At 36.4% G+C, this 16,863-nt stretch overlaps 1 protein-coding gene across 1 annotated transcript in view; it reads right to left on the reverse strand.

The window, feature by feature from the left end:
• SAMSN1 (SAM domain, SH3 domain and nuclear localization signals 1) overlaps positions 1 to 16,863 on the reverse strand; it is a 176,813-nt gene that overhangs the window by 24,747 nt on the left and 135,203 nt on the right. The window contains exons 11-12 of the mRNA XM_055129040.1: positions 7,042 to 7,113; positions 417 to 560 (exon numbers count right to left, since the gene is read on the reverse strand). Of these exons, the coding sequence (XP_054985015.1) occupies positions 417 to 560; positions 7,042 to 7,113 (216 nt within the window). The remainder of the gene's footprint in view (positions 1 to 416; positions 561 to 7,041; positions 7,114 to 16,863) is intronic.

Raw genomic sequence — 16,863 nt, forward strand, 5'->3', positions numbered from 1 at the left:
TTATTTAACATTAAAAGGAATGAAGTGGACTGAATAGATAATATAGAGGTTAGGGTGCTTGCCTTGTACTTGGCTGACCTGGGTTTCATTCCCCAAATCCTGTATAGTTCTCTTAGAATGGCCAGGAAGGATTCCTAAGTGCAGAGCCAGCTTTAATTCCTAAGCATTGCCAGGTGTGGCCCCCAAACCAAACTAAATAAAGAAATGAAGTACTGATACTTGCTTTTAAAATATATATGTGATGATCTATTTGAACCTTGGTTTTGTCTACTAAAATGCTAATTCAATACTTTCACTCAGCTTCTAGGTACAATGACAGATGTTGAAGTCCTTCATAAACTACAAAATACTACAAAGTTCAGAAGAATTTATGGAATATCTTTAAAATAATTTAACAGATACAATATTTCACTCACCTTTTCCTCGGAAAGAGCTTTGATATACTTTTTAGCCACTTTTTTCTTCATTGTCCAAGAGATATTTCTCATTTTTTTACCCAAACCTGCATTATTTGAACTTTTGTGTTCTTCACTTCTATTTGTGAGTTCCTCTTCATGTACCTATTTAGAATTGTTTGCATTAAAAAAACAATAAAAGAAAGTTTTGATCTGACACGTTTTTGAGAGATTCCAAATTTGTGTTTTTTAAACATTCAGGGAGACAGTCCTCAAATTTCAAACAACATGGATGTAATATACAATTTTCAAGCTTTTCAGGGCTAGTTACCTATGTCTCAAACTCAGAAAGTATAACTTGTGACTTTCAAAGGCCTATGTTTTCACATCTGATTTTAAGAAGGGAATTTTGGCTATTTTTAATAGTTTATTAAATAACTACGTTAGTTATTCCCAGTTCATTTCAATGTTGTTGAAATGAACAACATTGAACTAGATGTCAGGCATAAAAAATGTTCTTGATTACTTAGATGGAATCTATTCTATAACAGGGTTTAGAAAGTCTGTAGCATCTAACAAGGTTGCCAGTGGTTCAAAATATCTTTTCTTGTAGAAATAGAGATGATGGTTATTTTAAAGAAATTTTAGTTACTTAAATCTGAAAAAATTGTCAAAAATTTTTCATGTTAGACACACCACTGATTTTCCATAAAATTTTTTTTTTTGCTTTTTTGGGTCACACCCAGTGATGCTCAGGGGTTACTCCTGGCTTTGCACTCAGGAATTGCTCCTGGCAGTGCTTGGGGGACCATATGGGATGCCGGGGATCGAACCCGGGTCGGCCGCATGCAAGGCAAACACCCTACCCGCTGTGCTATCGCTCCGGCCCCCACTGATTTTCCATATTTTTAAGCAAGTAAATATGAGAGTAAAATTTATTTATTTAAGAGGATAAAATTCTCATGGAATATGCACACTCTTCTATTGAAATCTCTTATTTGGGCTACTTTTGCCTTATGCTGTTTCACAGTCTTGTTGACTTCTTATCCAAATAAAAGCATCTCAAAATAAAACAAGTTTATACCCCACAAAACTCTTTAACCTGACATAAAATATGAAAAATATAACATGAATATTATATTGTGTAAGTATATGAAATTAAATAGGTATCATTCCTAACACTTCCCAGTTCTTCCTTGCTCTCTGTAGCTTCCTTGCTTTAATAGCTGCATAGAAAATATACAGTTTTTGTACTTCAACAATATCAGAATTATATGTAGAATTTTAAAAAATATTAATTTTCCCCAACGTATCCTACAGTTGCTGTTTTTGAGGACCAATTTTAAGACTCACAGCTACAGAGAGCAAGGAAGAGCTGGGAAGTGTTAGGAATGGTACCCATTTAATTTTATATACTTACACAATATAATATTCATGTTATATTTTTTCACATTTTATGTCAGGTTAAAGAGTTTTGTGTGCTATAAACTTGTTTTATTTTGAGATGTTTTTATTTGGATAGTAAGTCAATAAGATTGTGAAGTCATGAAATTTGCATATAAGTGGATCAACATGGAAACTATCATGTTGAGTGAAATGAGTCAGAAAGAAAGAGACAGACATAGAAAGATTGCACTCATATGTGGAATATAATGTAGCAGAGAGGTACAAGCTAGCAATGATACAACTTCTGGCAGAAATTTCTCTGGACTTAGTTACTAAAATACTGAAATACAAAAATCCAAAACCTCGTGGCTGCTATTGTGGCCACATGACCTCATATCTCTTCATTCTCAGCAATGGAAAACAAATTATCAAATGCTTCCTTTCCAGCAGGTCCGATTTTGTGGGGAGAAACTCCAAACAATAATAGTGAGTTTTTTGTTGAAATATCGAATGTAATCAAAGTAAAGAGAAAGTAAAGTGAAATTTATCAGCTACACAGGTGGGGTAGGGGACTGGGGGGTGGGGGAGGGGAGGTTTTACTCTGGTTCTTGGTGGTGGAATATGTTCACTGGTGAAGGGATGGGTGTTTGAGCATTGTGTAACTGAAACTTAAGCCTAAAAGCTTTGTAAGTTTCCACATGGTGATTCAATTAAAAAAAATTAAAAAATAAAAAAAATTTGTAATTAAGTATTGTCACTCTAGACCCTGTTGCTTCTCTCTATTGTGCTCAAAACAATCCTTCTAGATAACACACCAATGTCTTTGTTCAGCCAGGTGTCTACTCACATGCCAAGACTTAAGTAAATCACATGCCAGGACTTAAGTGAGGGATTGTTTTATAACTGATCACCCCATATGATGTCTGTTTCATGAAACATGGATTTTGTATTTGCTTTGAGTGCCTAAAATACTTGTAGAAATACCACTGCCTTCCAATATTTTTGAATAAATATTTGGAACATTTTGAATGTTTTTTCTTTTGGAGTATAGATTTTAATCATACATCCCAACATCTCAAGATTAACAAAAAAGGACCCTTGAAGGTTATCCAGTCAATCACTATCCACCATCCTTTGATTGGTGAACAGCCAGTTATTTCCTGAATATATAGATAAAAAACATAGGAAACACCTCTTTAGATAACTTGAATATATTAATATGAAGGTTTAATTATGTAGTTAACATCATTATTAATCAATATTATGTTTTGCTTCGTATCTTAACCCAAATTGCCTATGATATATATGAATGGACAGCCAATTTAAGCCCTCATTGCACTTTATTAATTTCTACATTCAAGGTTATAAAGGCAAAGATTCTTTGTTCAATTCAAAAGCCTTACTAAATTATAACTTGGAGACACTTTCAATTTTCAATTAGCCTTTTTCTTCTTTCTTTTCTTAATCAACTTTCTCTATCTTTATCATGAAGTGCAAACTAAAATAAAGGATACAGTACATCTATGTAATTGGACAATTGCTTAGTCATAAAACAATCCAAAATATTTTTAATTTCAGATTTTTAAATATAATTACTTATGTAATCTTGAAGAAAGTAATCTCCACATACTTTTTTAGGAAAGTGGGGAGAATGGGCCACGCCTGCAATACTTAGGATTTACTTCTTCGGAGTTTACACTCAGGGATCACTTCTTGCAGTGCTAAGATCAAACCATGGTCAGCTGCTGTGCTATCTCTCTGGCCCCTCAATACACTTTAATTTTAGTATTTTCTGTGATACTCTGTTTCATAGTCTGAAAGAATTTTTAGACACATATTTGTAAGTTTCATTGTTTTTGTTTCTGTTTAAAGATGTGTCTCCCTCTCTGGACTTCATAAAAAAAGAATTTTCATTACATTATTACATTATTTTCAACGTGCCAAGAAGAAATCTTGTCATAGAGTAAGCATTCTATTTTTTTCAATGAATGTTGGACTGCTGAAAAATATTAACACTACATTATCAGATTCATAAAATTCTTTCACAGATAACATGCTATAATAACTGATCAAAGATTCTGAGTGGGCCTGAGCTAGTTTTAGAGGTTAACTCTCAAATTACAAACAAAATAACTTACATTACATTATGTCTATATGTTGTTGTAGAAACTTAAATTTTTATACATGCTAACTAAATATAAGATAGCATAAGGCTTTTTCTTTATAAATAACATTGACTGACTTATAGTTATGTAAATGTATACAAACCATATAGTTAAATGTATAAGTGTATATGTAAGAATCTTTATGAAACTATGTCACTGTCACTGTCACTGTCATCCTGTTGCTCATTGACTTGCTCGAGTGGGTACCAGTAACATCTGCATCGTGAGAATTGTTGCTACTGTTTTTGGCATATCGAATATGCCACGGGTAGCTTGCCAGGCTCTGCCATGTGGGCGAGATACTCTTGGTAGCTTGCAAGTCTCTCCGAGAGGGGCAGAGGAATCAAACCCGGGTCGGCCACGTGCAAGGCAAATGCCCTACCCTATGTGTTATCACTCCAGCCCATGTAACTATGCAGTAGGATGAAAGAACACATATATTAAATATATGTGTGTATACATACCAATGAAAATATTAAATAATTGATGTTACTTTGTGTCTGTTTCTTTTGCATAGAATATCCATGCTAAAATAAAAATTTATTTTATTTTAATTTTTAAAATTTTATTGAATCACCATGAGATAGTTACAAGCTTTCATGTTTGGGTTACAATCTCACAACGATCAAACACCCATCCCTCCACCAGTGCACATTCCCCACCACCAATATCCCAGGTATAGCCCCCTTTCCCGCCTCCCCCTGCCTCTAAGGCACACAATATTCCCCATAGTCTCTCTCTACTTTGGGGCATTATAGCTTGCAACACAGACACTGAGAGGTCATCATGTTTGGTCCATTATCTACTTTCGGCATGCATCTCCCATCCCAGCTGGTTCATCCAGCCATCACTTTCTCAGTGATCCCTTCTCTATTCCATCTGCCTTCTCCCCTCTGCTCATGAAGCAGTCTTCCAGCTATGGGGCAATCCCCGTGGCCCTTGTATCTACGGTCCTCGGGTGTCAGCCTTATGTGATGTTATTTTATACTCCACAAATGAGTGCAGTCCCTCTGTGTCCCTCTCTTCCTGACTCATTTCACTTAGCATGATACTCTCCATGTTTATCCATTTATAAGCAAATTTCATGACTTCATCTCTCCTAACAGCTGCATAGTATTCCATTGTGTAGATGTACCAAAGTTTCTTTAACCAGTCATCTGTTTTAGGACATTCAGGTTGTTTCCATATTTTGGCTATTGTGAACAGTGCTGCAATGAATACATAGGTACAGATATCATTTTTACTGTGCTCTTTTGCATCCTCGGGATATACTCCTAGAAGTGGTATTGTGGGGTCATTTGGAAGCTCACTTTCTAGTTTTTGAAGGACTGTCCATATTGTTCTCCAGAAAGGCTGGACCAGTTGGCATTCCCACCAACAGTGAAGGAGAGTCGCTTTTTCCCCACATCCACACTAGCACTGGTTGCTAATAAAACTATTTTAAAACAGTAAATGCCTATAGGAATCTTTAAAGTATTTTGAAATAAGATATGATAAAGTTCTTTAAAAAATAAGTAATAAGGGGCTGGAGCGATAGAACAGCATGTAAGGCATTTGCCTTGCACGCAGCCAACCTGGGTTCAATTCTCAGCATCCCATATGGTCCCCTGAGCATCGCCAGGAGTAATTCCTGAGAGCAGAGCCAGGAGTAACCCCTGTGCATCACCAGGTGTGACACAATAAAATAAAATAAAGAAATAATAAAATATATTTACCAGTATGTATAATAAAATTAAATAAGATACAGTAACTAGAATTACATAACATTAAAAAATCTATTCATATAATACATGTGGAGGTACTGCTTGGGTTTTAATAGTAAACATGTATACATGTAATACATGTATTTTTAATTTTATCAATATGTACTCTTCCTTTCTACTATTTTGTGTGTTTGTGTGTGCGCGCACATGTGTGTGTGTGTGTGTGAGCGTGCTTGCATGTGGTCTGGGTCACACTTTGCTGTGCTCAAGGTTTATTCCTGGCTCTGTGTGGAGCAATCACTCCTGACACAGTTCTGGACACCATGTGTGCTGGTCATGTGCAAGTGCCCTACCTGCTTTACTGTCTCTCCAGGTCCACTTTATTTTTTTATTATCTTTCATTAATCAGCTATCTGAGTTATTCCATGTTTCGTATAGATAATATAACAGGATGGCAATTTTCGATGTCAGACAAAATACTGAATACTGCTTTTGTCATTTACTAGCTACTGTTTAGTATAGAACGAACTACTAAATCAGGGCCTGTGCAATAGTATAGTGGATAGGGCACTAATCTTCCATGAGGCTCACCCAAGTTTGATTCCCACACACTTTTACAGTCCCCTGAGCACCACTGGGCATGATCCTTGATCAGAGTTGGAAGTTGTCCTTCAGCTCTACTGGGTGTGCCCCCAAAGCAAACAAACAAAACAAGTAATTACTGAGCAAAAAAATTGTAGTGGTAAAATGTAAATATAAATAGTTCGTATATAACACAGGTAAAATATTTACACTGTGCTTACTTTGAGGGGCGCTTTTCTTAAGCCACGTTTAAAGTAGTCATTGCTTGCCAGTATGTATGCAATTATCACCAAGTGAATCTTTCAGTGCTTATGGTGGCTTTTTAGTTCTACTGGGTAAATATGATAAATTCTTTTAATTTATTTGTAAATAAAATAATCATACCATCCTTAACATTTAGTATATTATTATTTTACATTTCAGAAATGCAATGAATTTTGGAGTCAGAAATTTGGGCATTCTCAAATTCGTATTCTTCCTTCTTAAACATTTTCTGGGTTATTTTCAGTGTATTGTTCACTGTATCATTAAGTGTGGGGGATTGAACAGGAGCCTCCTACATGCATGCACTCTAGCCCTTTGGTCTACTTTGTAGCTCACCTGCTGTACTTCTTGAGACCTTTTTACATTTAATATGGAGCATGGTACTAGATATTAAGCATTTGTTTGCTCATTTATCAAAAATACATATGCAAGACAATGCTTTAAAACATCTGTTTTTCTTGCTGTACTTTGCAAAAGTGACATTGGCTTTGTAATTTTTCATAGTGCATTTATAAAGAATTCATAAAAATGAAATAAAACACTAACCTCAGTTGAATTATCTGATTTTGCAATGGAATTTTTCCGAAAACGATCAAAATTCCCAAAACTACTGCTGCGCTATAAAATAAGAAAGAGAAAGGAAATTTAGCATTTGTGACTTTCACTATAGAATCACTAAACTATTAAGTTATAACTCAACAAGCATCAATTTATTGCTAACACAAGATTAAAAGTTCATCGTATCTGGAATATGCAAGACACTGATACAATTATTTTTAATTATACAGTAGATAGATAATATATCTTCATATATTTTATATTATGATGTCAATCGCCTTGAAAAAATCAGTTAAATTATTTTATGTTTATAGTGTTGCTTTTGAGCTTGGGAATAAATTTACTTCTCTGCTGGAATGGCATATATTACTAATGAAACAACCAATAAACAAATAACAATAAAATACACACTCACACACACTCACAAACTAAGTATCTGAGTAGATGCACCATTTGTATCACACATGTAATATTTTTATAGAAACATGAGTAGAAATTTATTTCAGATAACTCATAATTTGAAACTATTGAGAGTTATAGCATGAAAATCAGAGAGATGCATTACTTTATTGAAAGAAAGACAGTCTAAGCTTGGGAATAAAACTGAAATTTTCTATAATTACTATAGAAATACAATGAGACCGCTGGGTCAGTTCATCTAGTGTTTTGAGGATAAGCTCAATGTTAAGAGATTTGTTTCCTGGGATACATATTGCCTACTAAATTAAAATTTTATTGTCATAAAACATATTCAAGTCAGGTAAACAGTTCCTGATGTGCTGCAAAGTAAATAATTCTCCTAAACATATTTCCAAAAATATCTGGAGTTTCGGATAAAAAAAAATTGCATATCCTCATTTTTTAATATTGAATGGGATGGCAAATGGTTGATATTTGGTCCCTTATCACTGTCACTATCATCCAGTTGCTCATCGATTTGCTCGAACGGACACCAGAAACATCTCTCATTGTGAGACTTATTGTTACGTTTTTGGCATATCCAATACACACGGGTAGCTTGCCAGACTCTGCTGTGCGGACTCCATACTCTGGGTAGCTTGCTGGGCTCTCAGAGAAGGGTGGAGGAATCGAACACGGGTCGGCCGCATGAAAGGCGAAAGCCCAATCGCTGTGCTATCACTCCAGCCCTTAGTCCCTTATATATCTATAAACTGCTAGCATATGTTCTGTCACAAGAACTCTTATCTTAAGCTTATATAATTATTGAAGTAAGATTGAAGTAAGATTGAAGCAGGGGATGAGCTTCCTATGGGAGTGGGTGCTTGGGAAGTAATAAAACCAAATTTCCCTAAGGCTGTCAAGACCCACCTTGTGGACACAGAAACTAAGACCTGATAAGACCTTTACTTGGTACCAGCACAGACCCAGAAAAGGTTGGACCCCTCCAAGAGAAGTTTCAACGGGGGGTGGGGAATGGAAGCGGGGCGAGGAAAAAAGGCCAGGAAAGGAATTTTAAAGAAGACCGTCAACACCTCTCAACTCTACCCCCTGGCAACCATCCTAGCAATGGACTCTCAGACAGTTCCCTGTTGGGGCATATTGGGTGAAACCCTATAAAAGCCAACTTGGAACAAAGGTTGTGCACACATATGCAGCCTGGACCCATGTGCTACCTGTGCCCATGTGCTGTTGCCAAGCACATGCAGTGCCCGAGCACATACGCCCTCTTGAGCTGTGCACTTATATGCCTTCATATCTTATGCTGAGATGTGTAGTGGGGCTCCCTCTCCACTCTGGAGACGCCTGTGTTGTCTTGAGTGTTTAATTTTCTCTCTCTCTCTCTCTCTCTCTCTCTCTCTCTCTCTCTCTCTCTCTCTCTCTCTCTCTCTCTCTCTCTCTCCCCCCCACCCCCGTTGCCCAAAACTTCCAAAAAAAAAAACCTGTTTTTTTTCTTCACTGCTTGACTCCTCCCAAACTTCTTTTCTGTGGGGGAAAGGCAGGAATCCAAAAGGTGTGGGGAACGTCTAGGACTGAATTTCCTGTAAGGAGCAAGGCTCATAGCAGACTACCAGTTCGAGATTTTCCCAGCTGTCGCCCTGGTGGCAGAGGCAGATGGAGAGAAAGCGGGTCTCCTCCTGACTTCATATAAATCACCTGGGACACCACTAGCATCAGGATAATGGTACTGAAAAGTGATGTAATCATTTGTAAAAAACAATAACAGGAATCGGTCATCCATAAAACCTTGCATGGTTCTTTCAAAAAAAATAAATCACAACTTATTTTAAGTTTAAGTCAGCTTCAAAGACTATTAGTCCTGACATGCACTCCAACTCATGTCTCCCCACCAGCTATCTTTAAAACTCCTTGTTTCCCTTTTAAATGAACTGAAATAAAAAGATCCTGACATGTGACAAGGGGTGAGCTTGACAGACAGTGCGAATATCGCCCTAAGGATGATGGCTGTGTTAGACACAATTAACGCCTTTTGCTGACTTGCCACCCTTGCTGAACAAGCCCTTCAGCTTGTGGCAAGAGGGGAGAGAGAGAAGGGCTGAAATTTAGAACTAGGCTGGCAAATCCAAAGGCTCCTCATGCAGGGCTGACTAACCCAGAGTGACTTCCCAGGGCATTCATCATTCCAACTTGCCTCGCAGGCATTTCTATCAGGCTCTCATTGGCCGGGGATCACAAAAGGAAATTGAGTGCATTGTTGTCCTGTTTATAAACACCCTGAACATAGGGAATCTGTTACTCTTTTGTATACTTGAAACTTCCTTATGTCTTAATTGGAGCCTATGCCTAGAGCAATGTTGCAGTCCACATTCCGTCTGCCTATTAAATATTAATGAGAGTTATAGCGTGAGTCCCACCACTGGATAATGGGTCACGCTGCCCATGAGGGCAGAGAATAGGCTCACTTCAGCATTTCTCTACACTATCTTCTGCCATTAAGTAATCAATAGTCACCACCTTTTTAAAATTAATTCTCCCCTAATTGTATCAATAAAGGAAAGAAGATTTAGGAGCGGCGGTTTAAGAAGGCTTAAGGACGATCACTTTGGGTTTTGTCAGTCATCTCATTACAAATCACTCAACGGCATTAAGCCGAAAGAGTAGTAATAGCCATCCATGCTAAGATACCCTTAAGAAAGAAATCAAAGTATTTAAAAGGACATTTGTGAAATTTCATTATTCTCCAGTTTAAAAGTTAGTGACTTTCTGAGATGGTATCATAAAATAGGTTATGGCTAATGATGAAAAAGAGCTCAAGTCTACTATGAGGTATGGGCAAATGAGCTCATTTGTAATTTCTGCTCCTGTTCAGTTTCTAATGGAAACAAGTCCTTTATAAATGCATGTGTGTTTGAATATTGATCATTTCTTATTGTACAATCATTTGGATTCATTTTGGCCAGTCGTATGCTGCGATCAAAGCTCTCTACAAATGGGATTTTGGGCTTGTTTGAGATTTTGGTTTTGGTTTTTGGTTTTGCATTAATGAGCATGGAACCCAGGGTTTCTTATATACACAAAGCAAGCATTTTATCATTGAGCAACATCCTGGGCTGAGAGGGTGGTTTTTTTTGGGGGGAGGGAGGGGAAATGGCACTGACACTGGTGGTAGGTATGTTGAGTATTGCACACACACACGGAAGCGAGAACTACACACATAGAGAAGAGCAAAGCTAACCCACTGAAGTGATGAAATATTGTAAACCAGTCACAAGTTCATGAAAAATGCCACTGTCATGGAAACAAATAGTTATAACTAGGAAGAATGATACTTAAAACTTCATTTCACATATACATGATGCTGTTTTTATTGACATTAGATCGTGTTTTTAAAAACCCCATATAAATCCATACTTTTTCCTTGTGTAATCGGATGTTTATGACAAAGCAGACAACTCAGTAGGGAAATTTGGCAATATGTAACAGAATTACATGTAGATTTACCCTTTGACTTAAAAGTTTCCTTTCTAGAGATCTAAAAATACATCTGGATGTTGTTGATTTATATACCCCTATTCACTATCAATGTTACATTATCAAAAAGCTGTGAATTCCAAGGTTCAAGAGGGGATATCTAAATTTGAAAAGTTTAAACAGTAAAAATGTAGATAGCTGTAAGAAAAAAAATCAAGGTATCTCCTTTTTGTCATTGTTGTTTTGGTGTTCAGGGCTTATCCCTGACTCTGCACTCAGGAATCACCCCAGACTGTGCTCAGGGGACCATATGTAGTGCCAGGGATTGAACCCAGATTGGAGACATGCAAGGCAAGTGACCTAACCCCTATATTTTTTCTCTTGCCCCCCAAACTATCTCTTTATATTGCTATAGTATGATCTCTAGCACCAGTAAATGAAGTTAAATGTAAAATGTATACAGTAGATGACCATTTATTTCAGGATGAAAATATATGGGTGTGTTTCAACATAAGCAAACACATTAATTCTTTGTCAGTGGAACAGTACAAAGTAAGGAGGAAAATATATTAAATTGGTCTTCTGAATATGCCTCGTTATGTAGTTATGTAGGTTTGACTTTAAGTACATGTATAAGTTTTTCTTATTTATAAATAAATTAAAAATGAAAACAACTCAAGTGAAAATGAAATAATTTTAAATGAAAATGAAATAAAGGAACCTAATTTCATAGTGAATTGGTGACTTAAAATGTATCCAGTGATTTTAAAAAACAGTAATTTAATGCCTGAAGGACAAAGATAATGACAAACTAAATTCTAAATAGTCTTGAGCCATCATATTGTTATTAGTAATATCTCTCTATAAAGTCATATGTATATGATAAAAAGGGGAATATTAAAATTTTAATTTGATGTATAAAGTATATTTCAGATTAATTAAATTGTTATGAGAGGGAAAAGTTTTTTTCTTCTACCTAATCATTAGAAAATTACAAAGTTACAAAATTATCACTTTGTGCAACTCTAATGTAATAATGATTCAGAAGTGATTCTCATTAGATATTAAAATTACAAAAAAGAGAACAGAATATGTGCTTCATCGTGGAATTAGTATTATCAAAAATACATGTATATGTATATGCATATATATGTTTATGTCAACTATGTAACTAATATATATTAGTTGTATATAACTAATATGAAAGAAAATATTGAGGGGCAGGAGAAATATTACAGCAGCTATCCCTTGCCTTGCATGCAGCAGACCTGAGATTCAATCCCCAGTATCCCATATAGTCCCCAGGGCCTCCCAGGAATGATTCCTGAGTGCAGATCTAGGTGTAAACCTGAGCACAATAGGGTATGGCCCCCAAACTAAAACAAACAAACAAAACCCAGTAAAATACCTGGACAAAGAATGTTAAATGACTCTAAGAGTATAGAGTAAAAAGTCAAGACAATGAGAAAACCTAGCTAATTTAATTATTTAGAAGAAATAATAAAAGAGAAAAGGTAAAGTCTAGACCAAGAAACTTTAAAAGTTATGTCAACTAAATAAAATGCAAGGATCTTGTTTACACAGAAGTCAAAGCACTGTAACAAGAATATCTAGTGACTAGATATTTGAATTTGAAAAGTTGAAAGTTGTGATCTCCAAGCCTGCTTGGAACCTGACTGCGCCTCCTTCCCTCAGGTGCCCAGTTTTCCAGTAGCTTGGCAGTCACACCCACAAATTGCCCCCAGCGCCATGTCATCTCATCAATGGCCAAGGCCCAGAAACTATAAACTAAAGCTCCCAGAAGAGACACCACAGAATGCACTGACGCCGTGCCAGGCTGTGTTCACTTGGAGGGGGATTGGTTGAGTTTCCCTCCCTGACCCAAGCAGAACCCTGGCAGCCAAAAACCTCCAGAATCCAACCACCACCATGCCCAAGGCCACTCTCCACATGCTTCGATGAACCTCACCCAAAATGGGATGAACCTCACCAGACAGCGGACCAGCAGGAAAACCCAAATATGCGGGCACCTGTGACTGAGATCTCCAAGTCGGCTTGGATAGGGACTGGGTCTCCTCCCCCCAGGTCCCCAGTTTTCCAGAAGCCTAGCAGTCTCACCCCTGCAAACTGCCCCTGGCACCATGTAATCTCATCAATGGCTAAGACTGAGAGACTATAAACTAAAGCTCCCGGAAGAGAATGACACAGAATCTCCTGGGCATTATATTCTATCCATAACAAGTAATATAAAACAAATCGTCTAGCGTTACCTTTTTGGCAGGTTTGAGTGGTGGTGAAACTGGTGTCGAAATATCAAATGTAACCAAAGTAGAGAGAGAATCTGGGGGAAATTGTCTGTCACACAAGCAGGGGAAGGGTGGGAATGGTGAGGTGGTTGGGGGTGGGGAGAAATACTGGGGATTTTGGTGATGGAAAGTGTGCACTGGTAAGAGGATGGGTATTTGATGATTATATGACTGAAGTTCAAACATGAAAGCTTTATAGCTGTATCTCAAAGTGAATCAAAAAAGGGAGAAAATAATGATAAAATAATAAGATAAAGTTAACATTCAGAATAGAATAAAAAAAAGTAATGTGGAGTTTATGCCCAATTCAATCACTTAATTAATGGCTGAATAAATAGCAGTACTCCTACATTATTTTTTTAAAAAAAGAAAACCTAGGATACATCTGAAGAAATTTTGAAGATATTTTGAAAATATTTATATACTTGATGATGTTCAGGAAGTATTCCTTGTTATTTAGTAGTAGAAGAGTAATTTACAGCAGTCTAATGAGAGGTATTAAATCTACGTCTTTGAAGAAAAAAGTTGGTTTAACATCATTGAATGGCCTATTCAAAGATATGACATGCTACTATATGTTACTTATTAACTTTATACATGTCTGTGATATTTCATAATAAAATGCTGAATTAAAAATATATCTGTGGGGGCCAGAGTGATAGTATAGCAGATAAAGTGTTTGCCTTGCATGCCACTAACCTGGGTTTGATCCCTGCATCCCATATGGTTCCTCAAGCACTGCCAGGAGTAATTCCTGAGTGCAGAGCCAGGAGTAAACCTTGAGCATTGCTGGGTGTGACCCAAAAAGCGAATATATCAGTTTAACAGTTAAAAAACAACTTGTAAGGTGTTAATAATGTGTGGAGGCATGAACATATAGGGCAACTTCCTCTAAATTTTGCTAAACCAGCACTTAAAAATCTTTTTTTAAAAAAAGCACTGTCTGTCTGTAGCACTGTCATCCCAATGTTTATTGATTTGCTTGAGCGGGCACCAGTAACGTCTCCACTGTGAGACTTGTTATTACCATTTTTGACATATCAAATATGCCACAGGTAGCTTGCCAGACTCTGCCATTTGGGTGAGATAGTCTCCGGTAGCTTGCCGGACTCTCCAAGAGGGATGGAGGAATCGAACCCAGGTCGGCCACGTGCAAGGTAAACACCCTACCTGCCATGCTATCACTCCATGCTTGGGTAATCATTATTTACAAGTATACACTTAAGGAGAAACAAAGGTTTGCCCTCTATATTCATTTAAATGTAATGACTTTAAATGGATGAGTATATTATTGGACCAACTTTTGTTCTGGTTTGGTTTTGGTTTTTGGGCCACACCCAACAGTGCTCAGGGGTTATTCCTGGCTTTGTAGTCAGAAATCTCTCCTCATGGGTTCAAAGTACCGAACAAGATTCTGGAGATTAAAGCCAGGTCAGCAGAGTGCAAGGCAAGGGCCCTAACTTCTATTCTATCTCTCCAATCCCTATTGGATTGTCTTTTGAAGATAAGATTCTATGCATTTATATGGTACAAATAAACAATCTAAACAATCTCCTAAACAATCTATTAGGTTTCATAAAAACAGGATGAAGCAATTGTCACTTGGGGTGTTTGAATGTATTTTTGTGTCCCCCGCACACTGCAATCAATAATAATGTAAAGAAGCTGAGTTCTTTTTGTGTAGTCATGTTTCTTCTCTAGTTTTGTGATTTTAGGTAGAGTTCTGAGAAATCATCTAGCCCTCTATTTGAAGAAACTGTTATGGGAATAAGAACTTGCAAAACAATTTCTTCTTAAAAGATTTTTCCCCCATGACATAATTTCTACTATGTCATTGCATTTCAAAGATTGTATATGCTTGTTTTATTTAGTTTTTATTCCCAGAGAAAATTGTTCACTGGGAATGAAGGAAATAGTGGAAAAGTATCTTGATAGAAAGAATATAACTGCATAGGTTTCCCAAAACAAAGAATAGCTGAAATTTTTCATTATGATGGAGATTTCAGGGTCTTGTTTTAAAAATACTAATTATAATTTTGATCAAAATCAAAAGAACTTGACCTTTATTTTCAATTTTTTAAAAACCAGTCACTAGCATTTTGGATCTTCAAAAATAACCTCACTTCCGTAATGACTAAATATTTGGGTAAGGCACTGGTGGAAAAGTTTCACAGTCTATTTCAAAGAAAAAATTTGCATATGTGAGTCAGACATCCACAGTATTTTGAAATATACTGGCAAATCAAACATTACACACTCTTCCAAATGAATTTTTACATCTTCTAAATATTGCAGAGAAAGTGTTGTAATAGGTTCTTGGTGATCAAAATTTTCTTTCGGCACAGCTTTGATAGGAATATCCTATAATTGTATACTAAATTTTAATAAGCTTTTATCCAAAGGCATTCGAGGATTTACTTTTTCTAACTAACTCAGGTGCTGAGATACTTTGAAAAGTGTGAAACAAATTCAGCTCACTTAAAATAATCTGTTAGGATTGCCTCAGTGTTAAGTAATTAAACTATCACGCGGTGCCAGTGGAAGACCGTTGTGTGGGATTTGTGGGGAAATGAAGGCTAAAGACAACCATATCAGTGTAATATTGTTTTCAACACTAACACTTTAACTTTGGATAAAGTAACCCAAATATTCATAAATGAATGCTTTAAGTACTTTTAAGTACATCTAGACTGTTAGAGCACAATATATCCTACTTGATCTCTCAGGTTCAGTAACTTTTCAATCAACTCAAAAAAATCTAAAGGAAGTGAAGATTCTGACTTCACTATGGTGCATTAAAGTTGTGTCAGAATTTCCGTTCTAAATCTTTCTTTCAGCAAATGTTTTCTGCTAAAATTGAGAAAGCCTCAAAGAAAATACCCAAAGAAAAGAAGCTAGAACTAAATACTACTACTACTACTACTACTAATAATAATAATACAGAATGATCCCTAACTTGGAGAAGTGATTATTCATATCAGCCTATTTAATGTAACAAAAACATGTCTTATGAGGAATAAAGGATCAACTGCTTAAAATTCTCAATTTTATATCTACATGATATGGCAAAATGCCAGATCTCCTGATTTAACTTGCACTCTGAGACTTAAGTTACAGTGCACTTTGAAGAACTGAAGATTATATTCTAGTTGAAAGGGATTCATCAAATAAGACTTAACACTCATGTGTCTTAACTTCTTGGGAGGAGGACTAAAATATAGTACGCAAATATTCAGTCACTTGATATCACTGGTTCTTGTAAAATTCTACAGAATAAACTAAAAAGTTTGTTTTTTAAAAATTGTGACCATGATCAGACGACCTTCAACTACTATGTTTTTTTGTTTTCCCAGTTTCAAAGTTCCTCTTTGACTCGCTCATGCTTATATTTATTGTTACAATGGACATAACCACTGAAGAAGCACATTGAGTCCACTCTGATTCTCCTGGAATTTTTTAATTAGACTACCCCTTCCTTGAAATCTTCAAGAATATCTCCAAGGAACCGATTTTTATACTGCTCTAACTCTAAGTGGCTCTCTGGCATCCTTCTGGGTGGAAGGTAGATGTGATAACAAGGATTCTCTCTGTTATGTCCTGTTGTCCTAAGAAA

This window comes from Sorex araneus, chromosome 2, assembly GCF_027595985.1.
Source record: "Sorex araneus isolate mSorAra2 chromosome 2, mSorAra2.pri, whole genome shotgun sequence".
Lineage (NCBI taxonomy): Eukaryota > Metazoa > Chordata > Mammalia > Eulipotyphla > Soricidae > Sorex > Sorex araneus.